General features: G+C 53.5%; 1 protein-coding gene across 1 annotated transcript in view; it reads right to left on the bottom strand.

The window, feature by feature from the left end:
• Nucleotides 1-338: 338 nt before the first annotated feature.
• Ptk7 (protein tyrosine kinase 7 (inactive)) overlaps nt 339-23,220 on the bottom strand; it is a 57,236-nt gene continuing 34,354 nt past the window's right edge. The window contains exons 2-20 of the mRNA XM_051204582.1: nt 19,522-19,809; nt 18,470-18,572; nt 17,922-18,112; nt 17,682-17,832; nt 15,290-15,438; nt 14,810-15,076; nt 12,352-12,485; nt 12,071-12,206; nt 11,830-11,949; nt 9,783-9,932; nt 9,526-9,676; nt 9,302-9,429; nt 7,317-7,520; nt 6,405-6,560; nt 5,765-5,997; nt 4,693-4,773; nt 3,427-3,578; nt 1,810-1,988; nt 339-827 (exon numbers count right to left, since the gene is read on the bottom strand). Of these exons, the coding sequence (XP_051060539.1) occupies nt 667-827; nt 1,810-1,988; nt 3,427-3,578; nt 4,693-4,773; nt 5,765-5,997; nt 6,405-6,560; nt 7,317-7,520; nt 9,302-9,429; nt 9,526-9,676; nt 9,783-9,932; nt 11,830-11,949; nt 12,071-12,206; nt 12,352-12,485; nt 14,810-15,076; nt 15,290-15,438; nt 17,682-17,832; nt 17,922-18,112; nt 18,470-18,572; nt 19,522-19,809 (3,134 nt within the window). The 3' untranslated portion in view covers nt 339-666. The remainder of the gene's footprint in view (nt 828-1,809; nt 1,989-3,426; nt 3,579-4,692; nt 4,774-5,764; nt 5,998-6,404; nt 6,561-7,316; nt 7,521-9,301; nt 9,430-9,525; nt 9,677-9,782; nt 9,933-11,829; nt 11,950-12,070; nt 12,207-12,351; nt 12,486-14,809; nt 15,077-15,289; nt 15,439-17,681; nt 17,833-17,921; nt 18,113-18,469; nt 18,573-19,521; nt 19,810-23,220) is intronic.

Here is a 23,220-nt window from a genome sequence, read left to right as displayed (position 1 = left end):
ATGCCCGCCCACCCCACGCTGCAAGTACATAAAAAAGCCGCCCATGGTGCATACAAAAAGGGCGGGCTATATAAGTGTCAAAAGCCCCTGAACACTTCATCTGCCAGGCACTTGGGATGAGGAAAGGAGATGGGGCGTGGCTCTGGGTTAGTGTGCACAAGCCCACAGTGGGGAGGACTCAACTGCTATGTCCTCCACAACCTGCTAGACCCTCCAGGCAGGACCCATGGCCAACAGGCCTGTTGGTCCTGTGTGCCCAGAGCTATCCTGGAACTTTTGTATATTACTATATTAAAAAAAAATACCCCAAACCTAGCTCAGCCCAAGCCCAGCCCTCCCTAGGCAACATCGGCAGATGAGTACCAGAGAAGTCTCAGGCCAGACATCGGGGTTACCTGAGGCACCCATACTGTCCCTGATGAGAAAGGGTGGCAAAAAAAGATGCCCAGCCCAACGTCTTAGTCACCCAGCCTGGGTTTGAATGAGCCTCCATGGCTGAGGTGGAGAGAAATGCCTAGGCACTGCCTGCCCTCAACAGTGCCCCCATGCTTGGGCAGGGACCCCAGGCCAAGAAGGATAGGGTAATCTTGCCCATCATGCTTCAGGCTCCCTAAAGGTGTTCTTCCCCGCCTACGCTGTCCTGAAGCACAGCCTGCAAGGCTCTCCTCACTGCTTGCTGTCTGCGGGGCTGTCTCCCAGGGTGCTGGCGATCTCACTGAAGGAGGGCCGGTCCTTGGGGTTCAGGGCCCAGCAGCGCTGCATCAGCCGGTACAGCTTGGATGGGCAGCCTTCGGGCTGCGGAAGCCGGGCCTTTCCAGCCTGCAAGTCTGTAGGGTGGACGGGGCAGAGCGTTAGCCCAGGTGTTACATGACCTGTCAATACCTGCTGGAGTGTGCAGTTCCCACATCCAAGAGTCTCTGCTCTGCTCTGGAGTACTGGTTAATAATGAGTGGGCACCGCATTTTAAGGAGTATGGCAAAGATCTTATAAGACAAAGAGATAACTCTGCTCCCCCCCCCCCCCCCCCCGGTTCATTGGTAGGTGGGGTCCCTTCTGGAGCGGAATCCACTGACAGACACTGGGGATAAGTGTTATTTGTTATTCAGTATGAAAGTATCCCAGTACAGCTGGGCGGTGGTGGTGCACGCCTTCAGTCCCAGCACTCAGGAGGCAGAGGCAGGTGGATCTATGAGCGTTCGAGACCAGCCTGGTCTACAAAGTTCCAGGACAGCCAGGGCTGTTTCACAGAGACACTCTGTCTCGAAAGAAAGGGAGGGAGGGAGGGGGGAGGGAAGGGGAGGGGGAGGGAGGGGAGGGGGGAGGGAGGGAGGGGGAGGGAGGGAGGGAAAGAAAGCATTCCAGTTGTGTTTTGCAGAACTGGGGACCTTCTCATATGCCAGCCAAGGGTCTATCACTTCCCACATAACCTGAGCCTGCTTCTTCAGTACTTCTTAAAATATTTTGGGGTTTTTGTTTGTTTGTTTTCAATTCAGGGTTTCTCTGAGTAGCTCTGGCTGACCTAAACTTGGCTTTGTAGACCAGGCTGGCCTCAAACTCAGAGAGATCTACCTGCCTCTGCCACCTCCCCAGTACTGGGGTTAAAGGCTAGCTAAAATTCATTATTTTTTGGTGAGCCATCTTACTGCTACTTAAGTATTTTTAATAACTGAAGAGGTCCTAGCTTCATAATTGCTAAGGACCAGCCCTAAGAGAGGAGGTCGGCTCAATAATCCTGGGGCCTGAGCAAGCAGAGGCAGGGTGCAGAAGGGTGTGGTTACATCCGGAGTCACCTCTCAGGGACTACTTTACCTGCTAGCACTTCGTCATCTGCCTGTCCACCATGAGGCATCTCTCCATGAGTGAAAACTTCCCACATCAGCACACCAAAGGCCCAGACATCAGACTTGGTGGAGAAATCACCCTCCAGGATGGCCTCTGGGGACATCCAACGCAGAGGTACCCAGGCCTGGCGGAAGTGGTAGTACTCGCTGCAGAGAAGCAGCACAGGGATGGAGGTCAGAAGGGACTTCAAAGGGATCAGCAAAGTGTATGCTGAGCACGGGGCATGCCAGAGCAATAGCGGACACGGATCCATTAAGAGGGGCTGGAGAGACAGCTCACTGGTTAAGAGCGCTGGCGGCTCCTCCAGAGACCCCAGGTTCAACTTCCAGCACCAAACATTGTAGTTTACAACTTTCCGTAACTCCATTTCCAGGGACCCCGACCCTCCTGGCCTCCGTGGACACACATGCAAACACATTCATGTAACATAAATCATAAATACAAACTCCATTAAGTGGGGCTGGAGAGACGGCTCAGGTTAAGAGCTGCTCTTCCAAAGGACCTGGGTTCAATTCCCAGCAGCCACATGGTGGCTCATAACCACCTCTACCTCCAGTTCCAGGAGATCTGATAACCTCTTCTGACCTCAGGCTTAGTGCACATGGCACACGCACATGCCAGCAAACAAAGTATAAACAAGTGAATCTAAAACATAAAAGTAAACAAAAACAAAAAAAAAAAAAAAAGAGAGAGAGAGAGAAAAGAAAAACAAAACCCAGGCCTGGTGATACAAGCCTGTGTAACCCCAGCCACTTGGAAAACTGAGGCAGGGGCATCATAAGTTCAAGGCTTACTTAGGCTATACAGTGCGTTCAATGCCAGTCTCGGAAACTTAGCAAGATCCTGTTTCAAATATGTGAGACCTTGGGTTTAAAACCCAACACTGCAAAAAATAAGTAATGAAAATAATAATAATAATAATAAATATTAAAAAGCAAAAAAATGTTTTGTTAGTAATAAAGCAAGACCAAAACAATAACTGGGCACATTAGGGTGAGCTGCACTTGGGGTGACTGGGTACCCCACATGGCGGCATACACAGGCAGTCTACAGCATTCTTTGACCATGGTGGCTAAGCTTTTAGACTCAGGCTTTAAAATAACAAACAGTTCCTGAATTCAAAACTTATAGAGGGGATCACATGCCAAATGCACAGTTAATGGCGTACAAACTAGCCATAAAAAATCCTCTCTCTCACTGACCTTAAAGCCAAATGGGTTCCAGGTTTTTAATACTGGGGGTTGGTTTGGTTTTGGGATGTGTGTGTATTTTATAAGACACTGTGTAACCCTGGTCTCACTGTGTAACCCTGGCTGTCTGAGAACTCACAAAGATACCTCTGGCTACTAAGCGCTGGGATTAAAGGTGTGCACCACCACTGCCTGGCTTACAACGTTTATTTTATTTTTATTTTTTTTAATCACTACAGAAAAGTCATGGGCTGGACAGATGGCTCAGTGGTTAAGAGCACTGATTGCTCCTCCCCACCCACCTTTCAAGCTAAACAGCCGTGAAGCCCTCCTTTTCCTTCTGGGGGAAAAAAGGGAAGCCAGGCGCCCCCCTCCGCCCCCCAAGCCCTTATACCTGTTGTAAACATCCTTGCTGAGGCCCAGTGCTGATACCTTCACCTGCCTCTGGGCACTGACCAGGCAGTTTCGAGCAGCTAAGTCCTTGTGCACAAAACGGTTGTTAGACAAGTGTTCCATGCCCAGGGCTACCTGGGTACACAGGGCCACCTGGTAAAAGAGAGCAGCCTGTGAGAACAGCTCAGGGCTGGGAATTCACACAACCCTTGTCTGTCACTCCAGGTACCCCTGGAGTGCTGCTTAGGAAACCCCAAATGCAACAGCCTCAGCCGCCTTCTCCAGAAAATGGAATGTACTACCTGCTTCGCTGGGTTGTTCCAAGGGTTAAGTAAGTAAAAGTAAGGGGCTGAGAAGACTTGGTGGGTAAAGTGTTTGCTGGGCAAGCTTGAGGCCTGCGCGTGGATCTCCAGAACCCACATAAAGGGCCACTGGCCAATCAGTGAGTTCCAGGTTCAGTGAGAGATCCTGTCTCAAAAGGAAGGCTTGATGGGCCAGGCCTGTGTCTAACTCTTTAGGACAAGCTGGCTTCAAACTCACCCTGTACCCAGACTAAATTTGCCTCAAGGTGTTCCTTCGCTTCAACTTCCTAGTCCTGGGTTATAGATGTGAAATATCACACTCAGCTGTCAGCCTGCCTCCAGCCCCGTCCCAGCCACTTACCTTGAGCGCCTCTCCTGAAGCCATCCCCTTCCTGCCATTCAGTTACTTCCTGTCCTTGGGGACTGAACTCACACGGCTTTGTCCACCAGGCAGCTTTTTTGTTAACCACCGCTGCCTGCCTACCTAAGGGCCTGGATGTCTCCCACACCTCACTGAGGCCCCCCACTCGCTTCCCGCGTGTGTCCCGCGTGTTGTCAGCCTGTAACTGTCCCACGTGTTGTCAGCCTGTAACGGCACAGTCTCCACACACACGTTAAAGAGACCGGCTCAAGGCCACGCCCAGCCCAACAGCCCCTGGCCTTGGGGCGCTTTTGCTCTGAGCCACAGGCATGTGGGGGTTTGCTCTAATAGAAGCTCGCACGGGAAAGGCAAGGGCTGGAGTGGCTGCCCCTGTGAGGCCAACAAGATGCCACCAAGCCACCTTCAGGCTACTGAGCTGGAAGCAGTTCCTTGATGTGTCTAAGCCTTGGTAATGGGGACACATTTCAGGGGACTGTTGTGCTAATAACACAGTGAGATTTGCATAAGGCCTGGCTCTATAGGAGTGTGGAGGCGCATGCCCTTGCTGCGGCCTACCCGGTGGGACCGCCCACCTTGTTCTTACCTTCTGTTTGGTGCTGAGGGGCTGTGACTTCAATTTTTCATCCTTACTCTTGGAAATCCTTAGGAACTGTTTGAGATCTCCCTGAGGGAAAGGCCGAACACCTCTGTTAGGCATAGCCCGGCTGTGGGCTCTAAGGCATCAGACCTAGGCAGTGCTTGCGGGAGTCAAATGCTCCCAGGCCACTGCTATAGGAGAATTAAAGACGACAAGCCCTCAGTTGTCCCTCCGACAAGAGGCTCTGCCTTCTGGAGCCAGGAAGGAAACACAAGCCCTTACCCCGCTCTCATGGACTGCAGTAAGCGATTGCAGTACAACACAGACACACAACACTGCTCAGAAGCAGGGCTGAGAACCACCCTCCCCGCAGCAGCGGGGTGAAGGGCCATGGAGGCCAGGGCCTAGCAAAGGTGGGAAGGCAGAGGCAGGCCAGGGCCTAGCAAAGGTGGGAAGGCAGAGGCAGGCCAGGGCCTAGCAAAGGTGGGAAGGCAGAGGCAGGCCAGGGCCTAGCAAAGGTGGGAAGGCAGAGGCAGGCCAGGGCCTAGCAAAGGTGGGAAGGCAGAGGCAGGGGTCACTCTAGGAATGATGGAGAGTGGTGGAGAGCGGGCACCTCTCAGGGTGGGGCTGGCACCTGAGCCAGGAGAGGAGCTGGGGGAGGAGAGGAGAAAGGAGAGGGAGGGAGGGAGGGAGGGAAGGAGGAGAAAGGGAGGGAGGGAGACAGGAAGGGAGGAGGGAAGGCCCGCCAGGTTCTGACACGCTTGCTCTGGAATAAATAATAATAATAATAATAGTAATAATAAGAAGAAGAACAATAACAACAAAGCAAAGAACACCAGTTGGCAGAAGGACCTGAAAGGCATCCAGGCAGGGCACAGAGTGAGGAGTCCCAGAAACACAGGAAAAACTGAACACAGGTCAAAACAGGCCGGGTACCCGAGGGCCGGGGAGGAGGGCAGGTTGCTCAGGTGGCAAGAGGCAGTCTGGTCTGAGATCACAAAGAGCCAAGGCCTCTGTAGTGTTCTAGCCCCTGGCCCCCCTCGTCGGCCCCGCCCAGTTGTCCTAGCCCACCACATACCAGGTCCACGTATTCCAGCACCATGTAGTGGGGCTCAGCCTCCCGGCACAGCCCCAACAGCCGCACCACATTGACGTGGTTGAGCTTCCCGAACATGTCCAGCTCTCTCCGGAAGTCCAGCTGTTGCTGTTCATCCTTGCTCTGCAGACTCTTCACCAGCACCAATGTCTCCGCCACGCCCTCCTCTAGGCCCTGAGCCTTGGCAAGGAACACCTCCCCAAACTCGCTTTTCCCTGTGGGCAGAGGAGGCCACAGGCTGGGGGCACAATCAAGGCCTCTCTCACAGCAAGAGGCATTGCTGCACTCCACCCATTAGGCAGGCGAGCTACTATGACGTACCTTAAGGGAAAAAAATCAGTACACATTCATAATTTCTCACATTTTTCCCCGAGGAAAAAAGCCAACTTTTGTTCTTTTTTTTTTTTTTTTTTTAAAGAACCACTTTCGTGAAGCATCGAGAAAATAATATTATAGGTAGGATACAGGAAAGACACCATGTGACCCCATGGACATGTACCATCTCTAACATGTCAGGCTTTGGGGACATCAGAACCACCTCAACCCATTACCCAGCCTCAAGACTAGTGTCCAGCAACAGAGCCGAGCCGAGGCCGCCGTAGCCAAGGCCAAGGCCACATACCCAGCGTGGTGATGGGCTGCAAGCTGGCTCGAGGGAAATGCATCTTGTCTCCCATGCTGTGCCGCTTGTTGGTGGCTGTAGGGCCAGAGCCCAAGTTCGTCAAAGCCACCTCTTCCTGGACCTCTGCTGATGGCTGTCCATTCTGCAAAGGCCCGCCTGGGAACAAGAGGTCAGGGCAATAGCCTAAGCTACAACATCCTGGTACGGCAGAGCTCAGTCCCCACGTCCCAGGATGTGACGTGTCTCCTGCTGTCGGCCACACCCCCCATTTGGCTTCATTTCACAAAAAGTGGCTATTCCCGCAGATAAACTGATGGGGCCTTGGGGCAGGCCGTAGAGTGTGACCATTTATTGATGCAGGTGATTAGGAGCTATGGCATGAGCTTGCTGCGGGAATCTAACCTCAATCACTGGCCCTGAATGTCAAACCCACACGAGTTGCTTTTCACTGAAGCTTGTATGCAAAGGAGGAAATCACCAAGTAGAGCCAAGTGCTGGGCCTGAAATGTCTAAACTGAGTAGAGACCCAGCAATGCCCTCAGGGAGCTTCTAGTGATGGGAGGGGCTAGGAAAAAGCCAGACAGATTGCCCCTGGGGCTGACTACCGAGGAGAAAAGATATGTAACAGAAGCATGTATATGCATACCAATTGTGTATCTGTGCTTTAGTGTTGGGAGAGAAGGCTGGCCCAAGAGGCTCCAATGAGGTGGAGTCCTGAGCCAGGCCGTTTAGAAGCTAAGGCCATGCGTGAGACAGCGCCTACTCCAGGGGCCTACTTGGGGTCAGAGCTGAGAGGCAGCCCCAACTCCAGCCCCCTATCCCCAGTAGTACTTGGCTCTCTTCCTCCACAGCTGCCACAGGAGGGCGCTCTGCGCCCATGCTGGCCCACCTCCCCCTAGAGGGGGACCTCACCATTGAGACACTCCATCTCTGGCTCCTCGCCTTCGGGCTGTTTTTGCAACCTCTTGGCTTTACACCGCTTCTTGCAGTAGAACATGAGGCCCAGTACAGCGATGATGTACGCAACAGCTGCGCCCACCGACAGCCCGATGGTCTGGATCATCTTGTATGGGGGAGGGCTGCCTGGGCCCTCTGAGTCCTCCATCACTGGCTTATCTGAGAGACGCATGGAGAGGTCAGGACAGGGACTACTCAAGCAAACCAGACCCTGCTTCTCCACCAAGTCCCCCCCACCCCACATGCATGACGAGGGCCTCCATATGCCATGGAGGCCTGAAGAGCATCCCTTCCTTCGCTGGCTGGCTCGATAATGTGAGCTAACACTGGAGAGAGGCACTGGGAAGCCTCTAGCTTGGAGTCCCAGTTATCACCCAGCCCAGAGGAGGTCCTGTGTGGCCAGTTTTTCAGTGGCCCAGGAAAAGAAGTCCCATGAGTCACCAGGTGAACTCTGAGGGAAAGATGGCGAACATGCAGGGCCCTGATGACCCACCTCAGTAGGCTTCAACCAAGGGACCCCATACTCCACTTTCTACAAGGTTGTTACTAAGGAGACAATTCTGCCGAATGGAAAAGTTGTGGACTTTCTTCCCTTTTAAATCCCCTTACCCTCAGCCACAGTGACAACTTCTCCAAGGGACAGAGATCACTAGGGCAGGTCTGGCCTGGGGCTGTTAACCTATCACATCTTCTCTGGCCCTCTCGCATCCTGACCTATTTCCCTCCCCACTTGAAATAGTCTGGAGGTTTTGTTCCTTTTCTTTGGCCCCAGACAATGTCTCTCTCTGTAGCTCGGGCCATCTTGGAATTCACTACGTAGCCCTGACTAAGCTTGAGCTCATGACAGTCCTCCTGCGCCTCCTCCAAGATCCACGATTACAGGAATGAACTGCCGCCACGCCTGGTTTACAAGTTTAGACCTTTTTTCCAAAGAATTACTTTCAGTAATGTGTGTGTGCGCGCGCGCATGCATGTGTGTGCTTGTGCATGCGTGTGTGTATATGTGCAGGTGTGTGTGTTTGTGTGTGCGGGTGTGTGCGCGCGTGTGCCCGTGTGTGTATGTGCGGGTGTGTGTGTGTGTGTTGTGTGCACGGGTGTGTGCGCGTGCATGCCCGTGTGTGTATGTGCGGGTGTGTATGTGCGGGTGTGTGTGTTGTGTGCACGGGTGTGTGCGTGCGCGTACCCGTGTGTGTATGTGCGGGTGTGTGTGTGTGTGTGTTGTGTGCACGGGTGTGTGCCTGTGAGTGCAGGTGCCCAGAGGCCTCGGGTCACCTGCAGCTGGAATTACCCAAAGTTGTAAGCCATCTGATGATGGGTGCTAAGAACAGAACTTGGGTCCTCTGACAGAACAGTAAGTGCTCTTAATCTTGAAGACCTCTCTCTAGCCTTAAGCTTGGATCTTAAGTGCTTCCCTCCTCCCAAATGACCATGTGAAGCCACATTCCCCAGCCTATGATGCTGTCTGGAAGTAGTGGGACCTTCAGAAGGTGGGACCTAGTAGAGCAAAGCTAGGCCACTGGGGGTGGGCGTGCCCTTGAGGAGGAAACTGAGGCCTAGCCCACCCCGTTCTCTTTCGCCTCCCATGTAACGTACGGTACAAAAGACATCCCCCGCCGCATGCTCTTGCCACCAGGCATTATGTTGCCACAGACTCAAAGTCACAGGGCCCTCGGCAGCACGAGGCTGACGCCTCTGAGAGTATAAGCCAAAGTAAGTCTTAAAGAGTGTAAGAGAAGGAGGCATTTTAGGAAAAGACTATCCTCCAGCCGACCTAAATTCAAACATCTCAGCTGCGGAATGTCAAGTGCCAGCGTACTGAGAAAGGACGCCCCAAGCCCCCCCCCCTCCGTTTACATCTTCTCTGTAGAGAGTAACACCACACGCAAGAGGAGAAAGAATTCTACCACTTCCTGCGTAGGGCACCCTTTCCTGGCCCGTACCCACGACAAAGAGGGGGGCCTCTGTGTGCCTGATGTTACAGCTGTTGCCAGCGATGCAGGTATAGGAGCCTGAGTCCTCAGGGGCCACATCATGGATCACCAGGGTGCCGTTCTGGAAGATGTGCATCCTGTTGTGAGAGAAGTCACAGCCATGCTCACCTGGCCAGCCCCCAGGGCAACCATCGCAGGAAAGCTGAGGTCAGTCTGGAAGGGAAGCCACCTACCTGGGTCCCAGCTTGGTGGGGTCCAGGATTCGGTCTTTGCCTTTCCACTGAATGAGAGGCTTAGGGTCCCCCAGGGCCTCACACCGCAGCAAGGCTGTGTGGCCCTGGTACACGGTTGTACGCTCTGGTTCCACCTTGAAGGTGATGAACACTGGACAGGGAGAGACCAGAGAGCATCATGGAGTTGTCCGAGTGCAAGCTGTTACTCCCCAGCCCTGCCTGCCAACTCTGGCGCCCATGCTCTACCACAGCCACACCTGCCACAGTCAGCTGGACATGCGCACGGATCTGGCCCTGTGGCTCGTTGGACGCAATGCAAGTGTAGTTGCCCGCATCATCTCGGGTCACTCGGGCAAAGTGTAGGGTCCCAGCATTGTCTGTCACCCATTCAGGGAGGCTGCTTCCATCTGCAGAGACAATCAGGAGAAGTTATGGGATGGGCCAGACCTACATGGATGGCTGACAAGGCCCTGGGTTACGCATGTCTACACCGAACACGCTCTTACCTATTCACAGGCAAAGTCCAAACTCAAAGTCCCCTGTTATTTACTTTTTCTCCCAGTTTTCCAGCTTCACCTCTTGTGCAGGTGAACAACGTTTCACTTATGCCAAACTAGACTTCCGCTCGAGCCAAGGGCTGGCCTTGTCCTCACTCCACTCCCAGAGCCAGCTCATTCCTGACGCCCATGCTAGATCTGCCCGGACCCTCGCTTCTTCTAGAAAGATCCCAGACCCAACTGAACCGACTACCATTCTCACAGCTGGGACAAATGTGAAACTGGTTCAGCCTTGTAAGAAACAATTTGGCAAGTTGTACAGGTGGTTATAAAAATGTTCATACCCTATATATATAAAATTCCACTTCTGGGATTCTTTCCCAAAGGAAACAAACCTAAATCCAGAAAAATAAACCCCAATAACCTTGGGACTAGAGATTTATTAGAGCAATAAAACTTCTCTAACAAACTGGATTGGGGTAACAAACCAAGTCTCTAACACATACAGAATATTCAAGTAAATGATAATTAATACAATAATGAGGTTATTACTATAACGGCTGAGGCTGATATTATGTACAATATATAAAGACAAGGAGAAAGACTTAATGACGTTAAATTAAAACTCACTCAGGAGGCAGAGGCAGCCTCCTGTTTGAGGATAGCCTGGTCTACAGGGACAGCAAGTTCTATGTCAGTCAGGGTTACACAGTGAGAACTTGCTTTAAAAAAAAAAAAAAAAGTGTGGCGGAGGAGCTGGAGAGATGCAGTGTTAAAGAGACAGCTACTCTTCCAGGTCTCAGCTTTGTCTTAGCATTATTTGATGGCTTGCAAGTTCCTGTAACCTGAGTCACAAAGGATCTGATGCCCTCTTCTGGCCTCTACAGGCATTGCACCCACATAGTGCGCAGACATACACATTTATAAATAAGTAAAAATAAAACAGCAGACATACACATTTATAAATAAGTAAAACTAAAACAAAACCATGTAAGCTCCAGACATGGTAATACATGCATTTAACCCCAGCACCTGGGAAGCAGGAAGGTGGATTCTGGGGAGTTTGAGGGCAGTGTGCTCTACATGTATGACTGTCTCAAAACTGAAAAAAAACAAAACCAAAATGGTCAGGTGCCTATTACCATCACAGGACTTGGGAAGCTGAGGCAGAAGGACCCTAAGTTCAAGGGCAGCCTGGGCTGCACAATGAGTTCCAAGCCAGCTAAGACTACGCAGCAAGACCTTACGATAACAAACTAAACTAATTACTTAAATAAAGAATTACAAGTTTTAAAAATGGCCAGGATGTGGCTCAAAGGAGGCCGTGAGCCTGGCACACTTGAGGTCCTAGGTTCATCCCTCCCCATTCCACTTCAAACAAACAATAAGCAAACAAAATACGCGTGTCTCCGCTCAGGAAGTGTAAAACGTAAAAGCTGTATGTGCAATAAAAGTATTGTGCAATTCAAGGTTCATAGACAAAGACAGACAGGAGAATGGCAAATGGTAGCGTGATCTACACGTGCCAACAACGTTTGTCACAGTCCACGCTGCTTGCTGCTGGCGAGGAGCGGGTCTCGACAGCCCTGCCTCGACAACCACCGCGTGCTGCTTGGAGTCGCCATCTACTGTCCAGTGCTGTACTCTTGACCCCCTTGGCTGCCGCTGTCCCCCCTCCTGCACTATCAATCAGTCCTACATTTCCAGTTTCTCCCCGCATCCCAGGTGCATGCAGGCTGGGCACTCCCGTCCCTTAGACACACACACGACAAGTTGCCTGCCCCCGTCTGTGTCACAGGGTACCCACCTGCCCGGACCCACTTAATCGTGGGCTTCTCTCTGCCAGTGGCTGAGCAGGGCACCGTGGCCTCCTTATCAAACTCCATGCACTGCTGCGGCTGCGGCGGGGGCGTGAACTTGAGTTTCTCTGGGTCAGTGAGGGAGAGGAGGAATTGAGACAGCGAGAGGACCAGGGCCATCCTTGCTGCTCCTTCCCTCTGCCCAGACAAGCCGGGCATTCTTCCAACACATCACATCTGCCAACTCACCCAGCACTTGGACACGGGCCTGGGCCTCGATGCTGCCAGCCGGGGTGCTACTCACGCAGCGATACAATGTCCCATCATACACCTCCACACTATTGATGCGTAAGGTCCCGTTCTTAGAAACTTCAAACCGTGAATCCTGCAGGACACAGACTCGAGTAGAGAAGAGATAACACCAAAGGCTACATAGACATCTCCCTGTGGGCAGCCTCAGGCTACAAAAGCTCTGGGGAGCACACCGTAGAAGGAAACTCTTCCATACACCAGAAGTCATCCCTTCTCACCTCCGAGATAAGCATTTGGTTCCTGTACCAGATGACAGTGGGCTTGGGTGTGCCCTGAGTCAGACAGTGCAAATAGCCGGGTTTGCCCTCCTCCAGTTGGCTGTCTTGGGGTTTCTTGAGCCATGTGGGTACAGCTAGAATGGCAAAGAGAAACCACTAAAGGTAAATAACAGGTTCCCCAATCCAAGGACCCGATTGCAGAAGACACTAAGACACCAGTGGTCCTGAGTTCAGAACCGCCAGGCTGCCCGGCTGCCACCCAAAGGCCTGGGTGCCAACATTCTCCAACGTCTTCATATCATCCATAATAAACACGCCAGGCGTGTTCTTCTACCCGTGGTCCAGCTGGGAAAACGGAAGTTCAAGTAATGTGGATTGCTATGGCACAGGTACGCAGGATCCGCAGCTTCGGTTTGTAAGATTCCCTAGGACCTGGATTTGATTCCCAGCACCCATGTAGCAGCTCACAGCCGTCTGGAACTGCAGTTCCAGGGGGGTACAGCCTCTTCTTCTGGCCTCCACAGATCCCAGACATGCAAATGGTGCCGACGGACAGACAGGAAAACCACGCTTACACATTAAAAAAAATAAATCATTTTTAAAAAGGGGACCCAGCACCCTGCTTTTTTTTCATATGACGTCATACCAGGCCATAGTTAGTGTTGTAGTTTGATATGAAACGCCCCCCACAGGCTTATGTGTTGATGCTTGGTCCTGAGCTGGTGGCACTATTCCGGAATATGGCAGAACTTTAGCAGAAGCTGAGGCCTAGGTGGAGGAAGTTGTCACTAAGAGTCTACTCCAAGTCAGGTGTATCTTTGAAGGGCAGGTCTTATCCCCAAACCCTCTCTGCTGTAAGATGAGCATCCTCCGACTCCGGCTGCTGCCACCCTAATATTCTGCCTTTTCTTAGGCCCAAAGCCACGGACCCAACAGACTGCAAAGCAAAACCTTTGAAACCATGAGCTGAACATAATTCCTTGCTCTTCATATCTAACTCCTCCGACATTTGTCACCGTGTGCCTGATGCACCTGGTCCTTGGAACTGCTGAATTTTAGCTACATTACCTCCCTAGAAACTCTCCGCTACCACATGAAGAAACAACCCCGACCCTATACCCTGATTCAGGCATCTCCCCACAGCAAGCCAAGTGTTTCCAAATGGACAGCTGGAGGCATCTATACATCACAAGAATAGAAAACTATACTTGCCGGACATTGGTGGTGCACACGCCTTTAATCCCAGCACTCAGAAGGCTGAGGCAGGAGGATCTCTGTAAGTTTGAGGCCAACCTGGGCTACAGAGTGAATTCTAGGAGAGCAGTATCTACACACAGAAACCCTGTCTCCAAAAAAGAGAAATTTCCCTCCAAAACCTGTTTGTCCTAGCAGAAGCAGTCAGATCTCTGACACAGTGAGTCCCAGGCAAACCAGGGCTGCACAGAGCATATGTGGCTGTCAAAGACAACTTGCTGGAGCCAACCTCTCCTTCCACCCTGTGGGTCCCAAGGACTCAGGTTGTCAGACTTGGCAGCAGGATCCACCCCACCATCTGAGCAGCCCTGTTTATACTCTCGCCCCTACCCTTCCAGGCTCCTCCACTTAGAAGCCGAAGGGCTCCCTGCCTGCCCTGGTGGGGCAGTGTTTACACAGGAGCAGCCAGCCCTCCCAGCCTTTCATCCCTGTTTAATGTCACAGCACACGTTCTCCATCAAGAGGTGGTCGATCGCTCTACTTCCTGGAAACTGGGTGGCCCGGGACCCGCCTCGCCTTCTAGAATACACTTTTGCCCTCTTGGAATCCAGTTTCTGTGTGCGGAAACTTGGCCTAGCCAGACATGTGATTGAGACTGGCTGTGAGGTGACTGACTCCCCTCCAATGGCCCCGTGGGGCTCAAGAACCCTCCCTCCACGGCGAATCCCACTCACAAAACGTAGCAACAGCTACTCCAAGCCGCCAGGGTTAAGAACCGCTCGTTATGAGGTGAGGGCTAATGACACACAGGTGAACACACCTCCCATACCACCAGCACCCCACAGACAGAGAGAGAAAAAGAAAGTGCTATGTTTTTTTACCTATAACATTTGACCTTTCTAAAGCAACCTATCTTGCTTTAACCCCTTGCTGTGGATGAGGAGGCATACCCCTGCGGCTCAGGGAACATGATCCCAGAGGTTACACTGAGCATTGTGTGCTCAGGTCTGGGACCCAGGTCTCCAGACTCCCAGACAGTGCTCTCCCTCCGTGGTCAGAGGGCTACTTTCCCGGGAGGGCCGTTTACTTCCTCTGGTACCACCTCTCCCTGTGTGTCTGGCTCAATACTGTCAAATGGCCAACCTTCCCTGGAGCCCAGAGCCTCAGGCGCACACCAGGGAAACCTCTATCCGTTACACCCACATCCCAAGACCTCCTAGACTACTACACAGATGCCTCCGCCCTCCAGGGAGAGGATACTCACTGGCCACCGTGACGTTAACATCCTGCCGCCGCTGACCAGCAAGGTTGGCTGCATGGCAGGTGTACACACCAGCATCACTCTCGGCAACAGCAGCGAACACGAGCTCATGACCCTTCTGGTAGACACTGCCATGGGCAGGAAGCCGGACTCCGGAATGTTCCCACCATACACTGGGTGTAGGCAGACCCTGGGGGGCTGGGCAGGTGACCCGCTCCTCGCCACCAGCTGTGAACACCCGTGGTCTAAATGGCAACATGTCTTCAATCTCTGCAAGGACATGAAGAGAAGGTAAGCTGCTTGACTGCCTTGGGCATCTGGGTATCTAGATCTTTCCAAGAATCCCAGGAGCCCTCCTCTCTGCATCTCCTCTTTTAGGCCAGTGTCCTCTTCCTCTCTCTGCCCTCCAAGTGGCTAAGCCAACCAAGGGTCCCAAATCTCCAGGAGCCACCAACAGGCCCTACCTCAGCACCACAGACCCACCTGCCAGGTGCAGCGTGGCTTCCAGGACGATGGGTGGGCCCCTCTGCCCCTGGCCAATGCAACGGTAGACTCCTGCGTTTCGTGGCCGGACCTGGGTCAGCAGCAGAGAGCCATTGGCAAAGAGCACAGCTCTGCGGAGGTGAGGGGGGCTGTGGAGGGAAGAGAGAGCTGTGTGGAAGAAGTAGCCCCAGGCCTCCGCAGGAAACAGATGCAGCGGGATTTCAGGTTGCGAGCGTCTGTGTGACGGGAAGGGTGCCTATGTGCGCACCCTTGTTCCTGTCTCTGCAGGGCGCACTTCTCTCTCCCGGTTTTAAATGTATTCTATGTGTGTGTATACTCCTCGCACCATGCGCACGTTTAGTGCCAGCAGAAGCCAGAAGAGGGCGTCGGATGCTCTGAAACTGGAGCTACAGACAGCTGTGGGCTACTTAGAACCAGGCAGGGTGTAGGAGATAGTCCTTCTGTAGCACTGACCACGCCCATTGGGGGGTGGAGCGATGGGCGGAGGTGACCTGAGGAAGGAGGTCTGAGGGGGCCAGGAAGGCGCTCTCTCTTTCTGGCGTGACTCGGACAGGAGGGGATCGGGTTGAATTTCCTGGTGTTCATCTGTCTAGGTTGTAAGTTATTTCTCCCTGAATAAACATCTATTCGGCCTATTTGTTTATCCTGATCCTTATTTACCGCAATAGCAGGGTTTCACCGAGTTCCCCTGGCTAGCCTGTAATTCTCTATGTAAACCAAGCGGGCCCAGAACTCACATGGATCCTCCGGTCTCTGCCTTCTGAATTCTGGCATGCGCTATCAAAGTTGGCAGCCTTTTCCTCCCTTGCTTGTTTGTTTTTATTTTTCAAGACAGAGTCTCTCTCTCTCTGTGTAGCCCAGGCTGTCCTGGAACTCAGGGGTCAGCCTGCCTCTGCCTCCCGAGTGCTAGGATTAAAGGTGTGCTGTCACAGTACACGGCATAGCTCGTGTGTGTGTGTGTGTGTGTTTTGCCTACATGTATGTCTGTGCACCACATGCATGCCTGGCTCTCACAGAGAGCATCAGATCCCCTGGGACTGGAGTCACAGGTAGCTGTGAGCCGAGAATCAAACCTGGGTTCTCCAGAGGAGCAGCTAGTGTGCCTAACCTTTGGGCTATCTCTTGAGGCTAGCTTCAAACTTACTGTATTATCCAGGCTGGCCTTGACCTCACCCAGAGTGGCCTCAAACTGCGTGTGTGTGTGTGTGTGTGTGTGTGTGTGTGTGTGTGCGTGCGTGCGTGCGTGCGTCTGTCTGTCTGTCTGTCTGTCTGTCTGTCGCGCGCGGCTACGTACACAGATGTGCTCACCCATGTGTGTACACGTGCAGACCAGAGGTTGATGTCAGGATCTTCACCCTGCTCTATGAGACAAGGTCTCACTCTATCTGGAGCTTACCATTTTAGCTAGACTGCCGGCCAGCGAGCCACAGAGCCACCTGTCTCTGCCCTTCAGCACTGGGGACACATGTCCACGGCCACACCGAGCATTCTTACACAGGTGCTAGGAATCTGAATGCAAGTCTTCAGGCTTGCTCAGCAACCGCTTTACCTACTAAGCCACTTCCTCAGCCCCTGACCTCCAATTTTCCATCCTCCTGCCTCAGCCTCTTGAATGTTGGGATTACGAGCATGAGTCATCGTGCTCAGTTTGCGTGGGCACCCCAGCTTCAAGGACAAGAGCCTCTCAGCCAAAGGAGATGGTCTGATGATGTCCTTAGGACTAAAGCCCCTAGCCCTGGAAGCCACGCCCCAGTGACCACTGCTATGTCCAGTACCACAAAGGCATTCTTTCCTCTCTTCAAGTCTGCACAAGCATCCTGATAGAGGGGCAAAGCCTCCCAAGTGTTCAGAGACATTTGCTTCCTCCTAGAATGTGTGTGTGGTGGGTGTCAGTGCCACCTCGGACCTTTCTATATAGACTGTGACCACAGCACCCTGTAGTCTAGCTTTCTTAGCTATTTACACAACTCTAGTCCTGCCTTTATTTCCAGTTTCTTCTAAAACAGCGTGCTGAGTGTTTACATGGCTGTGTCAATGTTCTCCAGTCATTGAACACCACAAGGCATCAGGTGTCACTAGGGATGGGGAAGCTGCAGGGGGCCAGGTCCAGTGTCCACAGCAAGGTGGGATGGCACCTGTCTCATCCCAGATGACCCACGTGGGCAAGAACGGAAGGGAATTAAAGTACAAGCGTGGCTACATCACAAGAGTGTCTGTGTGGGAACCACATACGTCACGTCTCAGGGACTTCCCTCTGTTGGACTCTTCCAGTGACACTAGAGCCTTCTACCACCATCTGCTGGAAATCTGAAGAAATACAAGTTCACGATGGACAAGTCTAAAGGCCGGATCACACCCACAGATGCCTTACCGGCTGCGGTTAGTGATGGGCGTCTCATCCTCAAAGACCCACTGGAGGCTCGGGGGTGGCTGGGCTGAGAACTGGCAGTGGAACATAGCCTCCTCATTCCTTGCTACGATGACATCCTGAGGTGCCAGCAGCACCCTGGCAAAGCTCTCGTCTGTGGCAGGGGAAGCATGCAGGGGTGAGCAGGCAGGTCCGTGAGCCCCACCCCTGTGCCCCCCCCCTTCTACCCCATGACAGGCCCACCTGCAATACTCAGGGTAAAGTTCTGGCTGCTACAGGCCTGGCCAAAGGCATTGTGTGCGCAGCAGGAGTAGAGGCCACTGTGCTCAGGGCTGGCCGGCCGCAGGCTCAGGTCCCTCTCCTTGCTGCTGACTGTGTGGATGCTCTGATCATCAGACAGGGGGGCCCCGCCTCGGAACCACTGGTAGGTAGGCCTGTGCGTGGGAAGGGGGTCATAAGCAGGGAAAGGGGGACACGGAATCAAAAGTCTAACTGGATACTCCAGTTCACAAGCGGAGGAGTGGGGGGGGGCCGGAGGGGCGTCGTCTGCACGAGCGCAAGCATTAGTTCAGACACAGAAGCAGAGAGACTCCAGATCTGTCAGCTCTAGGAATCCGGGGTCATCCCATGCAGTGTTCACCCTTCTCCAGACTCTAGGGGCTGGTGGGAGCACTTGGGGAGGGGTGAGGAGCACTTCCGGTTAGGGGAGTGTTATAGCATACAGCAGAGTATGTACTCTAGGATTTGGGGCGCCATCTCCCCGACTCCGTCCACCCTCCTTGGCTCCTTACCGAGGGTGCCCGTCAATGTGACAGCGAAGGGTGACCTGGGTCTGCGGCTGGATCTCAGCTTCTGAGGCTGGATGCTTCAGGGTCACGGGGCCTGCCTCGATCCCTGGAGCAGAGGCCACAGTTGCAGCGAGAGCAGAGCAGAGTGGGAACGCGGAGGGAAGGAGGGCGCCATGGAGCCCACAGGCTCTGGAGCCACACGCGCAGGCCAGCACTGCCAAAGTACGGCCCAGACCATGGCACAGACACAGAACACAGGCCCTGTCCCCAGCAGGTCCAACTTAATACATGCCAAGGACATTCCTGAAAGCCTCTGGCAGATAAATGGGACAGAGGCTTACAGTGGTGGGGGGAGGTTGGGAAAATGAGTGATTTTTGTCTGTGGTAACAGTGTGTGCTCAGCATGAGTGGGACCCTGGATCCAAAGCACAGCAAAGAAAGGAGTGGGGGGGGGCTGAGAGCATGGAGGGGAGGGGAGGGGAAGGGGAGGGGAGGGGGAAGGGAGAGAAGGGGAGGGGAGGGGGAGGGGAGGGGGAAGGGAGAGAAGGGGGAGGGGATGGGGAGGGGATGGGGAGGGGAGGGGAAGGGAGAGAAGGGGGAGGGGAGGGGGAGGGGGAAGGGAGAGAAGGGGGAGGGGATGGGGGAGGGGAGGGGAGGGGGAAGGGAGAGAAGGGGGAGGGGATGGGGGAGGGGAGGGGAAAGGGAGAGAAGGGGAGGGGAGGGGAGGAGAGAGAAGGGGAGGGGATGGGGGAGGGGAGCGAAGGGGGAGGGGAGGGGAAGGGAGGGGAGAGAAGGGGAGGAGAGGGGAGGGAAGGGGAGAAGATGGGGAGGGGAAGGGGATGGGGAGGGGACAGGGTGGGGAACAGAAAATGGAAAGGTGGAGAGCGGGAAGGCCGGATGGAGGAGCCTTCTATGTCCCTCTCATCCACACAAGCACTGCCACAGCTGAACTCAACTGGCAGTAGGAGAAACTGAGGCAGAAGGCTCCCTGGACTCAGTTGCAGAGTCTGACGGATGAGCCAGGCACAGTACCCTCCCTCTGAAAAGGCTCTCACATTTGATGTTGAAGGAGGCATTGGCACTGCGGGCTTCCTCTCCAGTGACATTATCCCGAGCCACACACTGGAAGGCGCCAGAATCCTGAAGCCGGTCCACAGCTGCAAAGCTCAGGCTGCTGCCCTGGGCAAAACGTCGCTCGGTGTCCTGGACAGGCACTCCATTGTGCAGCCAGTACACCTGTACTGGGCCCGGGGCCTCAACCTCGCAACGGAGCAGGGCCCGGCGCCCTTGCAATGCATCCTGGGAAGATGGCTCCTTGATGAAGATGATCGCAGCCTGGGCACCTGCGGATACAGACACGACAGAAGCAGGGTCAGGAGGAGCTGACATCTCCATCCTAACAGAGCCAAGGGCTACAGACACAGCTGTAAAAACAGGGATGAAGGACACCAGTAGAGTTGCCAAAAATCCACTGCGAGCTGGGCATTGGTGGCGCACGCCTTTAATCCCAGCACTCGGGACGCAGAGGCAGGTGAATCTCTGCCAGTTCGAGGCCAGCCTATTCTACAGAGCGAGTTCCAGGACAGGCTCCAAAGCTACACAGACAAACCCTGTCTCAAGAAACAAAAACAAAAATCCACGGAGGAACTCAAATTGTGCTGGATGCTCTGCAGGATCCAAAGATGAACATGCTCTGAGGATACACAGAACACACCAGCCATGGCTGTGGTCCTGTAAATGCCAAGGACATGGTGTGGCAGATGAGGAAAGGGTTCTGAGGTCTGGGTGGGAGCTGACTGCATCGGGCTTCCCAGAGAGAAGGGCCCCTGACTACATACAGGACCAGATCCTAGCCTTGATGCTAGGCTGGGGAACAGGGAGCATTACAAGCAATCCAACCCTCCCTTGCCTACCCCAGAATCAAGGCACAGAACTAAGGTCAATCTTGACCTAAAGAACATCATGGAAAGACGACTTAGCCTGAAACACCCCAGAGTACCAGCAACAGAGGTCAGAAAAGCTTTGGAGCCTGCCCACGGTGCCGTGCTTTGGGAGACACCTTCCTTTCACTGGAGAAGCCAAAATTCTCTACATGAGCTCCAGCCAAGACATACAAAGGTCATCTACTGTCCTCTGCTCTATCTCCAAGAACCCAGCCACGCTCAAAGGCAGAGATTTTATGTAAAGCCAATCGTCTGCCTGCACGTGGTCACTCAGCTTTGGTCATGAACAAGGAGCGGCCCAACAGCCGAAGACAGAGGGGACAAGGGAGATCAAAACACCTGTGCTGAGCAGAGGGGCTGGAGAGGGAGGGCAGGGCTGGACACGTGGGGGCAGGGTTAGAGCAGCATCAGGAGGAACACGCCCGGCTTTGCACCCTGGGCGGGCGCCTGCAGAGTCCTGGAGCCACTGGGCTTGAACATGGAAGCAATGTCCCCAGCCACCGGGAAGAAGCAGGGTGAGGGCCATGTAAGGGCAGGGAGACGCTAACTAACAGGGTCACTTTCCAAGTCCCTGGGGATTAATCACAGCTTAGCCAGCACTCTCTGAGGGCCCTGGAGGTGAGGTCTGAGACTCTGTCTCCTCATAGCGTCAAGGTCTACACAAGGTCCAACAAGGCTGGGTCCAGATGAGGGGCTATTCTGGTACCAGTCCATCTCCCGATCCCTCCAAAGGCCTACATCTCCTGACACAAAACATCGGGGAGCTGGAAGTGTCCCAAAGCACCCCTGTTCCTTCTCAATGGGGCCCTGCTGGTTCTCTGGGCAAAACAATTCTGTAGTAAGCAGGGTGATCCTACCCACAGTGCCAGTTAACAAATATACCTTCAGGCACTGCTGAGCACCTCCAGTTACCATGCCAACCCAGACACGCCCCATACAGGTCTAAATACTCCACAAGGTGTGGTCCTGCCCCTGCTAGGCATCACGGTACAGCTCCTTTGTCACACAGAGCAGTAAACTCGGGCCCAGAAATAGGAAGGATGTGCTGAAGACGAGATAACTCACATGTTCAAAGCCAAACCCGTAACCCAAAGAAGCCAATTCCTCATCCCATGCTCTTCCTGGCCCTGCCCTGGAGATACCTGATCCTCTCGGAGAGAGTTCCCCCAGTTAGGTACTGTGACAGACATCCCTCCCACAGACGATACCAGGCACACAAAGACACCCAAGGAATACTGATTGACCTTAAGAAAATTAGTATCAGCTGGCGGTGGTGGCACACGCCTTTCATCCCAGCACTCAGGAGGCAGAGGAAGGTGGATATCTGAGTTCCGGGCTAGCCTGGTCTACAAAGCTACACAGAGAAACTGTTTCAAAAACACAAAACTAATGTCTAGGACAGTCCTGGCATCAGGAACACAGGCCAACCACCTCCTGTGAGAGGAAGATTCAGCTCCACTCTGTAAATACAATTCACCAACCTCTTGGGACCCTAATCCTGTAAATCTAGAACAGCAGCGGTTGCCTGCCTTTTGCGACAACCAGGGCATCCAACTTGTTGAGGATAATATGAATGCAGGCTACACGAGATGGCAAACTTGCTTAAAACATCACAAATTTAAAAAAACATAAGTGTGGTGTGTGTGTGTGAGAGAGTGCACATGTATGAGAGGCCAGAGGTCAACCTCAGGTACCACTAGATCCAGGCATACACGCTCACACCTGGATCCTTTATGTGGGCTGGGGACTGACCTCGCTCGGCTCTTCAGGATGGGATGGCAAGCCCTACACTAACAGAACCATCTCCTCAGCCTTGAGACGGTTTTCCTTGTTCGCATGGGCAGAGGGCTTGTACATGGCAATCTCAGGACAACTCCTTACAACTCCCTAGACTTGGCTCTCTCCTTCCACCATGTGGGTCCCAGCAAGAACCTGGGTCATTTATCAGGCTTGATGACAAGCATCTTTATCACTTTATCAACCATCCCATGACATTTCTCTTCTTTTGGGGGGTGGGGGTGGGAAGGAGGCAGCCCGATTGTGTAAGTTTTTTTTTTTTCTTTCCCTTAAAGGTTTGTTTTCTTTTTAATCATGTGTGTCCTTCCAGATTCAGACAGACCAGACTCAGAGCCTGTCCAGCCCTGCGTGCTTCACAAGGGAGGGCGCTGTAACACAGCTGTGTGTGGGAAGCACCTTGGCCAGAGTGCGCCCTTGGTAAAAGGCAGCTACTGTTGTTAATCCATGAACTCACTTCCTGCTCAAAGACTCTCAGAGCATTAGAAACTCTCCCCAGCCAAGGCCCGGGGATATGCCCAAAGCCTGGACAGAGGACAAATCACCACCAGAGAGAAGAGGGCAACCAGATGGTGGACGGGTGAGGGGGTAGACCCTGAGGGTACTGGAACCACAGACCACCTGCCACAGAAATCCGAGGAGTCTGTAACTCACAAGGACACCATCCCCGCCATCCCAACCTCGCTTCCTCATCCTCTCCTGGGGCCAGGCCTAAGCTCCTCTAGAACTGTGACCAGAGATGCTGCATTCCCAGACTGCCACTTAGAGTGCCCCCAACCCGCATCCCTATGACATGGCCTGAGAAATATCCAAGTCGGCCCCCCAGGGGCCTCTGCCCTGACGTCAGCTCACAGCAGGTCCTGGTTAGTGCTCGGCTGGGACAGACTTTCATGTTTCAAAAACCAGCAGGAAGGAGCCTCCAGGCTTCTCCAAGCCCCTGCTCAGCGGCCCCCACATTTACTCAGACGGCAGTGGGAATGTACCCAGGCTGCCAACCTGCATGGCTTGTGGTAGACA

The sequence above is a fragment of the Phodopus roborovskii genome, unplaced genomic scaffold (genome assembly GCF_943737965.1).
Source record: "Phodopus roborovskii unplaced genomic scaffold, PHOROB, whole genome shotgun sequence".
Taxonomy (NCBI): Eukaryota; Metazoa; Chordata; class Mammalia; order Rodentia; family Cricetidae; genus Phodopus; species Phodopus roborovskii.
The sequence above is the reverse complement of the archived record's forward strand: the minus strand, read 5'-3'. Positions and strand labels throughout refer to the sequence as shown.